General features: G+C 49.5%; 1 protein-coding gene across 1 annotated transcript in view; it reads right to left on the reverse strand.

Annotated features, from left to right (window-relative positions):
* The window catches only part of EXOC4 (exocyst complex component 4), a 290535-nt gene that overhangs the window by 19048 nt on the left and 260877 nt on the right, over positions 1-10610 (reverse strand). Inside the window, 3 exon segments of the mRNA XM_008628862.2 lie at positions 3654-3813; positions 5116-5294; positions 8322-8463. Coding sequence (XP_008627084.1) covers positions 3654-3813; positions 5116-5294; positions 8322-8463 — 481 coding nt within the window.

Here is a 10610-nt window from a genome sequence, read left to right on the forward strand (position 1 = left end):
GGGTCAGGGGAGGGGCAGGGTGGATATTGGGAAAATTCCTCCATGGAAACGGTGATTAAACATTGGCAGGGGCTACCCAGGGAGGTTTGGAGTCCCCATGCCTGGAGGTGTCCAAGGAATTCCTGGAGGTGGCACTCGGTGCTCTGGGCCGGGGACAAGGTGGGGATTGGGCACAGCTTGGACTCGATGGTCCTGGAAATCTCTTCCAACCTCAATGATCCTGTGACTCCATGATTTGGGTTCACTGATGGCCAAACCAGGAACAAGTGGAGCTCTGATGGCTTCTCCCAACCCCATTTCCCCGGGAATTTCTCTGGAGCGGTCGGGATCCACCAGCAGTGACAACGAGGTGCCACATCTGCTACAGAAACGTCAGCCAATATCCCTGGTAATGCCTTCAACAGCAGGAAAAGATTCCTGGTCCCTGCAGGAGGGGTAGCCATGGGAATAACGGGAATGGCAGCACAGGGAACGCTCCAACTGATTCCCAGGTGTGGGGACATCTGTGGATCCCTCTGCTGCCGCCGCCTAAGGCAGGGAGGACACTGAGACCCAGGGACAATGACAGCACTGCTCAGAAGCCTCCATTTCCGAGGTCACCGAGACACTTGTTAGAGAAAATGTTCCCATTTCGTCCCTGCCCTCTCCCTTCCCTTTGCAACCACCTCAATTCACTCTCCAGAACACTCAATTTTAACACTTGTATGACTCAGAGAGCCACTTTTTCCAATGATATTTTATTGAAGGGTAAGTCTGAAGCAGAATGCTCACCCTTTGTGACTACCCCTGATGAAATCTTCATAAAATCCAAGAGAATTCTGGATGGGGATAGAGGGAGAGGAGGAAAGAAGGCACAAGGGAGAAGACCTGAACAGAAATTCGAATTTGAAGCTTTTATTCCTCTCATGCCTTAAATCTAATTCTGGGTGTGAAACTTTGGAAGTTTGGAGGTGTTTGGAAGTCACGCTCAGTCCCAGAGTTTGCATGGATATTACCCAGGGAGAAAATCCAGCTTTTTCCTTAATAAAGTAGTGGAAGCCCCAACAACCTCCTGCACTTCTGCTGGCCTAGATACTGAACACACACAGGAGTGAAAAACCTATTAATATCTGTAGGAAATGTAGCAAATGCTACAAATCCTTTGTGACGCCTCAGCAGCCAGGACCAGCCTGTTTCACCCTTTCTCCTGGTGGAAAAAACTCCTCACACCACTTGGCAATTTAATTTTTTTCAATGGAAACATGCTCCCAGCTCTGCTCTGTGATGCTCTGCTGAGACTTTCCCTGCCTTGAACTGAGAATCTTCACACAAAACTCATTTAAAATGTGTTTTCCCCTTCCTCCCAAAACAGCAAATGCTGGTGTTGTCACCTGCAGGTTACAGAGCTTTGGAAAAATGGGCTTTAAACAGCAAAAGCCTCATCAGGACCAAGAGGTGGTACCTGGGTTTGCTGTAAATCCTCCACGTGATTTTGGCTTCAGAGGAGAAAGGGCTTCCCCTTCCAGCTTCCCTGGTTGATATTTCTGCCTAAAATCACTGAGCAGAGGAGAAAGGGGACGCCCAGTGCTCTTTGAGGCCCCCAAAAAGCCTCAAAGACATTATCAGAAGGGAAAAATAAAAGCAAAATCCAAAGCATGACACCCAGGAAAATCTTAAAGGACTTCTGGTCCTTTCTCAACTGCTCTGGTCTTTCCGACAAACTGGAGCACATCTGATTTCAAACAGGTTCACTTTGAGAAAAGGGAGCTGTTCCAGAATTCAGATGTAATGTGTGGAGAGGGGCTGTGTGGAGAGTGATGCACTGATTGTTAATTGAGGCTAATTGCTCCTTGAACCCTCAGTGTCAAGGGCACAGAAATATCCGGGCAGGGTTAGGAGTCTCCCGTCCCACTCACGATCCCCCAGCTCCCTGGGGAAGTGAGGCAGGGAGGGAATTTATCCCAGGAGGTGCAGGGGAAAGGAAGAGCAGGGGAGTGAGGATTTCTCCATCAGCTCTGCCACTGCTCCTGTACAGGAAAAAACCACTTGATCTTGAAAAAGGCAAAACTGAGAGTTCACCACAGCACAGAGCATTTACAGATTCCTGCCTGAGCCCTATCACAGAGGTACAAATCACTTTTATCCCAGCCTGATGTTGTTTTATGCTTTCTGTTATGTTTATTTAATAGTTTGAGTAGACCTGGGTACGTGGAGTCCCTGGGGTGACGTGAGGAACTTGCTCAGGTGATTGTGAATTCAGGTGAGCAGGGCAGGGCTTGGAAGCACCAGAGCCTTGTTTATGTAAAAGGAGAATCTGGATAACAAACATTTAAACATTCAGGAGCCATCTGAAGAACTAAAGAATCAAACAGACTCCTCAGAGCACGGAATTACACCCCAAAAGAAAAGAGGGAGGTGATGCAGTCGTGAAAGCTACTAAGAAGTGTTGCTGAATGGATTTGATGGGAGGAAATCTGCACAAAGCTGCTGTGGGAGGGTGGGGGTCAGGCTCTTCCCCCAAGGAACAAGAGACAGGACACATGGAAATGGCCTCAAGTCATGCTAAGGGAAGTTTAGGTTGGATATTAGAAAAATTCCTTCACCACAGGGTGGTCATTTAAGAAAGAAAAGATTGAATTTGGGAAGTTTATTCCTTGGAGAATTACTAATTCATCTTTCTCCCTCCACCTCCTGCAGGCCTCAGCACTCACAACTTCCTCATGCCAATGCTGATAGGAAGAAATGAATTCAATAATGATCATTCCCCAGGTGAGATCCCAAATAAATGAGGCACTCAGTCACACTTCTCCTCATCCATGGGAATCCAAACTTCCCTCCTAATTCAGCCTTCACCAGCAGAGGCCAAATGATAGCACCAAGTTTTCCTGGTGGTGGTGGTGGCTCAGATCCAAGTGCCACACAAACCTCTCTCATTCGACCCCATTCCTTCATTTCCACGTTCCAGACCTTTCCTCTGGCTGTTCCTGGGCTCAGCTGTCCCCTCCTGACCCAGCTGCTGCCACAGAGCATCAGCTGAGGAGCTCCCTGTAGCCAGCCCTGAGTCCAGGTGCCAAAACCACTGCTCAGGGTTTGCCTTCACCCCTCTGCTTATTCCTCAATCTTCCTTGAGTGAATAAATCCCAAAATATGGCAGAAGTCTGCAGGGGGTCTGCCACACCCAGTTTTGGGTTTATTTTGCTGTTACTGCTATTTCAAGGTAACAGAACTCGAGGGAGATGTCCCTTCAAGCCAACCTGGATCTGGTGACCCTGAGCCTTCAACAAACCAAAATATTTCTCACCTGGGAATAAATCCAAGCCCCAGTTTCATCCATCTTAAGTTCTACCCACTACCTTTGGAAGCTTTTTCTTGCCTGGGTTTTGGTCTTGGAGAAGCCCCAAGGAAGCACCAAGCGCAGACACTTTGGTGGGACCTCACACCAACCTCAATGGATCCACAGTTGGACTTGATGACCTTGGAGATCTTTCCTGACCTTAAAAATCCCTGGATTCGATGGTTTTATGTCCCACTGAATGTTGTTCAACCAAAGGAAAGCAAAAATTACCAGCATGTGTTGAACTTGACACCCACCCAGCCACCTGAGACTTTTGGAAGGAGCCACCTCTGCTCCTGTGGACACCAAAGGAGTGACAAACGCCGAGGTTTCTGCTCACCTGGCGAAGTCCAGGTCAGCCTCACGGGACATGGTGATGTTGGTCAGGTTCTGCTGCAGGATGAAGATGTTCCTGCACATCTTCTTGATGCCGGACTCGCTGATGCGCTTGAAGTAGTGGGCACCGTTGATGAGGATGCAGGAGATGAGGTGGCCCAAACCTGCGAGAGGGAAGAGATTTAGTGCTGATAATTCATGGTAAAACCCCAAAATGAGCACTGGTACATGGTGCATGTGGGCTGGATCAAAGGATAAATGGATTTTACCTGGACACCCTCAGAAATCTTCATGGTGCAGTTTAGGACTTTCCTCCACGTTCCCTTCTTTAGTAAAACCACAAAACTGCCCCAAACCTCTGAGCTGTGTTATCACAACCTCTGATTTATGAACATAATGCCCCTTCCCTGTCTGGGGAGAGCAATGGATCACTGCGGCTCCTATAAAAACACAGGATTTTAATCTGTTATCCAGGGTGGTGTTTTCCCTGGAAAATGCAGTCTCCAGGAGCCGGAATGAGCTGTGTTTCAATGCACAACCCCTCTCTGATCAGCCTTGAACAGTTTCCTGTGTCTGAAGGATGTTAGAAGGACACAGCCAGGGGCTAAAGGACACAGCCACCCCCCACACAATGAGGCATCCACTTGTGTCACATTACGAACAGCAAAACCCCAGCCTGGTTTACACTGCACAGGTCTGGGCAAGGCCAGAGGCCAAGTAAAAGTCTAAATTAAGGATTTATGTTCATCAACAGGCCCGAGTGTGGGGTATCCGTAAATCCCAGACCTGGGCTTAAGAGGTGCCTGCGATTAACGAGGACCATGAGTATGAATTTAAACTTCAACAGGATGTGAATGGTCCCCGTGGCTCTGTGTGGAGTCACTTCCCTCTTCTTGAACAAACAGGGAATCCCGGAATCCCAGAATCCTAGGATGGGATGGGTTGGGTTGGAAGGGACCTTAAAGCCCATCCAGTGCCACTCCTGCCATGGGCAGGGACACCTTGCATTGTCCCAGGTTGCTCCAGCCCCAATGTCCAGCCTGGCCTTGGACACTTCCAGGGATCCAGGGGCAGCCCCAGCTGCTCTGGGAATTCCATTCCAGCCCCTGCCCACCCTCCCAGCCAGCAATTCCCAATTCCCAATCTCCCATCCAGCCCTGCCCTCTGGCACTGGGAAGCCATTCCCTGGCTCCTGTCCCTCCATGCCTTGGCCCCAGTCCCTCTGCAGCTCTCCTGGAGCCCCTTTAGGCCCTGCAAGGGGCTCTCAGCTCTCCCTGGATCCCTCCCTTCTCCAGGGGAACATTCCCAGCTCTCCCAGCCAGTCAAACCCCATGTGGTTCTCACTCATCAACATTCTGTAGGTGACAACAGCACCTCAGTCTGCTTTATCCCTGAAAGGAATCCCGTGGAGCTTTGGGATGAGAACGGAAAAGCCTTTATTAAGGAAGGACTGGGATGTGCCTGACCTTCGAAGATGTACTGGAACTTGTGCTGCTGCAGGCTGGCACTCATGGCCTCCTCGATGGCGCTGATGTCCTTGTTGAGCCGCACCACCAGGGGGTCGTAGTCCATGCTCTCCACGTTGGCCACGATGGCGTAATTCCCTTGTTTGGCCAGAGGGATCAGGTAGTGGAAACAGTGAACCCTGTGAGGCACGAGGGAGAAACACCACGATGCAACAAGCCCCATTTTAAAATATTTGTGGGGTGCAAAGCAGTTTTTTCCTTCCTCAAGCTGGTAAAAAAATAACTTTAGGAGATGGGCGGTGATGTCTGTGTTAAAGGCATCCTCCTCTTGGCATTGTCCATCTTCAGAGATGGATCCAACAGACCCTTGATGACAGATCTGACCTCCATCATCCCGCTGAATTTTCCCAGAATTCCCCAACTTCCCACACGATACCAATGCTCCAGTAGGAACTCCTTCCATGAAAACCTCGTAGCAGTGGTAACTGGCAGAATGGGTGAGCCGGGGGTCGTGGAATGATTATTAAAATTCCAAGATCGTGCCTATTCCCAAGCATTTCACACTACTGCAACTCTTTCCTGTTCACCAATGTGCCCAACCATCATCCCTCCATGGAAGGAGAATTTCCGTGCAGTCAAATCCTGTTAGGATTCTGCAAAAATTGTAATTAAGTCTTTTCTCTCAAAGCCAGAGAGGACAGCACTGTGTCCAGAAAATTCCATAGCAGAACGAAAAAATTCCACCCTTCTACTTTTGTAATCACTCAGTGGGGACAGGGTTTGGTTCTGCTTCCACCAGGAGAGGTTTAGATTGGATTTTAGGGAAAATTCCTTCATGGAAAGGGGTGTCCAGCCCTGCACAGGCTGCCCAGGGCAGGGCTGGAGTCCCCATCCCTGCAGGGATTTGAAAGCCACGTGGATGTGGCACTTGGGGACATGCCTTGGCAGTGCTGGGAATGGTTGGACCTCATGATCTTAAAGGTCTTTTCCAACCTAAATGATTCCACGACTCTGAAATTCAACTGCCAGTGGAACAAATCAAAGCCTGGGGGAGAATCCCTGGCATTTGGAGCATAACTCAGGATCAGCACGTGGAGATGGGAAGCTCACACCAGAGTGGCCCAAAGCTGTGAGTGAGATGTCCAGGCTTTCGTATTCCCTTGAGGTGTCCACCACAGGCAAGTCCAATTTAGGGCAATTCCCAGAGTAAATGCTTCTTATATATAATTTTATATATTATTTTTGAAATAAGAAAATCCTGTAACAGACATGAAGTAGTCTAAAATTTCATGGTTATTCCAACAAAAGATGTTTCCATTCCCAGGCTGGATGGGGCACGGAACAACCTGGGATAGTGGAAGGTGGCAGGGGATGATCTTGAAGGTCCTTTTCAACCCCAACCTCTCCAGGATTGTAGGATGTGATTCCATGGAATGGTGAATGATCTCAATGTGCCAAATGCTTCCACTAAGGAAGCAGATACAAAACCAAGGAGCAGGATCTCAGTGACCTCAGGGTCAAGTCCAGGGCTACTGGAAGAGGAGAAGACAATACCAACCTGCATCTGGAAGGAACAGGGGCTCTGAGGCAGGAGAAATGGGATAATGGTGTCAAATTCCCAAATCTACCAGGCTGTGTCTCCTCAGGCTGCACCTGCAGCAGCCAGAGGTGGGATAAATTCCCAAGCTCTTCCCAAAAGTGCTCTGAGTCCCTGCTGAAAGCACAGGGATTCCGTGGCTGAATTCCCACTGTGCTGTGCGCCTTGGAAATGGCACAGATCCAGGGAATGGGTGTAGGAACAGCAGAGAATCCTGCTAGGAACAGGCACCAGAGGGACTGGGGTTGTTCTCTACCACTGCAGGTGGTTGGAAATGCAGAGTGAGGGATCCAGGGAAGCTCCCACCTCCCTGGGGTTTTCCTCATGTCAGCATCTCTCTTCAATCCCTTCCACCCTTTGGACACAGGGATGTGGTTTGGTGAATTCGCAGCTCCGAACTCAGCTCCTGTTGGAAGCCCTGGAGGAGCTGGGCAGTGCTCTGCTCTGAATTACAGCAGAATTTATCCCTAAATTCCATTTTAGGGATTTTTGCTTAACCCAAGTGTGACGAGAAGCCACAGAGGCCAGAAACCCATCCCACGAGTCTGGGTTACCTCGGGCATCACCTCGTGTTACAGCACAGCTGGAAAACTGCTCCATTTCCAGACTTCCACCACCTTTTCCTCGAATCCTTCTGAGCCCAGCAGATGATGGATGGCAGGATGAGGGAGTGCTGACAAGAATTAATGTGGATTTTTTCCCAGAGCTCCACACTGACTCCAGCAGAGTTCTGCCCACGCACACGGGGACACGGCGTGGCTCGGGATGTGTCACCAGAAAACAAACTGATGATCCATCAAATCTCTGACATCTCCTTCTATTTGATGCTTCAGAGCAAAGGGAAGCAATGGAAATATACCTGGCCTAAACAATTCTCCAGGGAAAAATGTCTTCCCAGCCCTGGAGTGGGCAGCTGGCAGCCTGAAGAGAGGGATTTGCTGCCTTTGATCTTTGAAAGTGAAGTCAGAGACTTCATGAAACTATCCAGCCCTTGGAAAAAATCCAGCTGGTTCCCCAGTTCCTGTTACTGTTGGAAAAAGTAGGAGGAGAAGCCCCTAATTGCAATAAAAAAAAAAAACTGTGGAGACACCTGTTAGACCAGGAAAACACCACTGGGTTGTTTTGGAAGGACAAAGTCCCCCAGATCACGTTTTTCCTGGTCTCTGATCCATAATCATGGAATCACAGAGTGGTTTGGGTTGAAGGGACCTGCAAGATCATCCAGTGCCACCCCTGCTGTGGGCAGGGACACCTTCCACTAGCCCAGGTTGCTCTGACCTGGCCTTGGACACTTCCAGGGATCCAGGGGCAGCCACAGCTTCTCTGGGGCAACCCCTGCTAGGACCTCACCACACCCACATTAAGGAATTTCTTCCTAAATTCTTTTTTAGTTAGGATACAGACGTCCCCAGGAAATTCCACCTTTGGTGTCCTGCCTCCATCCCACAGTTGGCCACCCACAATTTGGTGATCCAGCATTTCTGGACATACCTTTGATGCTGTCATGGACAAGTTTATATTTGTCTCCTGCTAAAATATGTCCTGTGGACATGATCTCCACCTGCAGCCTCCCGAGATCCTGCTCCACCCCCAAGTTCCAGGTTTTTACCTGACTTCCAAGTGCAGCACCAGCAGGCAGCGATCGGCCATCTCCTGGAAGGACCTGGCCAGCTCACTCAGGCTCTGCAGGATCTGCTCGGATGCAGGAAGGTGTTCCAGGCTGGCATGGCTGTCCTGGCCTGGGGACATGGCTGGCAAGAGAAAAGAGTTAAATTTAGGACATTCTCCATCCCATCCAGCCCCTGTGTGCTCCCATCCCAACTCTGGGTGTTCCCTCCACCTCCTGAGCAATAACATCTCTAATTCAGGAGTGTCTCAAGGAGCAAAGTGCTCCTGCAATGGATTCAACTCCCAAGTGGATCTGAGGGGTTTCATCAACCACCAGGACACATTTGCCTGGGAAGAGATTGCTCTGGGGTGAGAATTCCTGTGGCTGCAGAATCCAGGAGAGTTTATCTTGCTCTGCTGGGAGGGAGGAAAGAGCTGCTTGGGAGCTGAGGCACGGCACCCACAGGTGAGAGGGTCCTTTTTGGTCACCACAATGTCCCCATGAACCTCAGGTGAGTCTTGACCTGTCCCCATCCCTTCAGAGGAGCCTTCCTTTGGGTTTGTTCCTTAACCACAGCTCTTAGGCAGTAAAGAAATTAAACCACAGGCAACACCCAAGAGCTGCTCATGGATCATTTCCTTCCACTGAGACCTCCCTAAAAATCCTCCTGGGATTGTATCTCAGCCACCAGAGCAGCTCCAGCTCCGTAACTTCATCCCTTGTGTTCTACCCCGGGGCCTGAGCCCTGAGTCTCCTCCCTGCAGCCACTGCAGCTGCAGAAGCAGCTCTGTAACAGAGGAACCTGCTGTTATCCCACATTCCACCCTAACCAGAGGAAGTGAATCCCAAATATCCGAGTCCAAGTCCTTGTTCAAGCAGCACTTTAGAGCTGACATCCTGCCTGGGGTGACCAGCAGAGTCTGAAATCAGATTTGCACAACTTCCACTTGAATTAAATAATGGGATTGCAAAGGGATCTCCAAGTCCCATCCCCACAATCCCTGCGTCCCATGGCTTCAAGTAGAGACTCCTGTGCCACAGAAAAGATTTCTATCCTTGCTGGCTCCTTCAAAACACTTCTCCAACAGGGAAAGCAAAGTTTGGGATCTAAATTCCAGCCTAACCTTATTCACTGATGTTTTATATTTTCTTCTTTACGTGGCAACATTATTCTTTCCCTCACAGAGCTCCCCATCCCTGGCATCCCTGTTTGTAGAATCATGGAATCATTTTCTCCAGGCTGAGCCCCTTTCCCAGCTCCCTCAGGTGCTCCTGGGGGGGCTCCAGACCCTTCCCAGATCCAACACAACCATGCATGGGAAGGATCTGTACATTCCCAAGGAACTGGTGACAATCACATTCCATTTCGAGGGACATCTAAGGAAGTGTGACTTTGGTACAGCCACAGCCCTGCTTTGGGAGAGCTGAGCTTTGGATTAAACACTGAAAATAATCAGCCTAAAATTCAACACACCCTCAGATCTAGCCCAGAAAGAAAAAAAAAATGAAGAGGTAAAAAACCCAAATTTTTTTTTGTGCAAAACAAATTGAAGCAGAGGTGAGCAAACAAGAGAGAACTGGACAGTTAAAGAAGTGTGGAAATCACAGAACGTGGAAGTAGATGATTTTTGATGCCCAGAGAAGCCGTGGCTGCTCCTCCCTCAGCAACTCCCGAGATCACAGCAAAATTCCCGGAGTAACTTTTTTAACCAAGGAATGCTGAGGAATTCAGAGCCTGGCAAATACTGCTGGAAATAATGACCTGGCCCGGAGTGTGAAAGAGGAATCAAGAGGGAAATGAGAGTGACAATCCAGCCTGGGTGGGTGGGAATGACAAAGATTCCCCCTCCCTGAGACTCCTCCCAGCCTCTGTCTGCTCACTGAGCTCTGTCCCACAAAGAAAATGAAATTATCAGCGAGGGGGTGAGGGGTTTATTTACAAAACCTCTAATTCCAGATTGTCCCAGGACTCTCAGGAGGCACTTGGGGAGAGCTGTTTGTCCTCCAAGTGACACTGGAGGGTGGCAGGACTTCAGCCCAGGGTCAGGCCTAGGGATTCTTATCTGGTGACAGCAGAAAGCAGGAAACCCCACCTTTACCATGCAAGAAAAAACATCATTTTTTAGCCCCAAATCCTACATTTTGAGAAGTTTTTATCCTCCTGGAGATGGACTTGGTGCAGGAATCATCTCTTTTTAGCAGAGCCAGCTCTCTCCGGAGATCCCGCCCTGGAAGTGCTGGAGATGGATGGAGCCATCACCCGAAAAGCAGGAGTCAGCTCATTCCTGC

Source organism: Corvus brachyrhynchos, unplaced genomic scaffold (genome assembly GCF_000691975.1).
Source record: "Corvus brachyrhynchos isolate BGI_N302 unplaced genomic scaffold, ASM69197v1 scaffold182, whole genome shotgun sequence".
NCBI classification, from domain to species: domain Eukaryota; kingdom Metazoa; phylum Chordata; class Aves; order Passeriformes; family Corvidae; genus Corvus; species Corvus brachyrhynchos.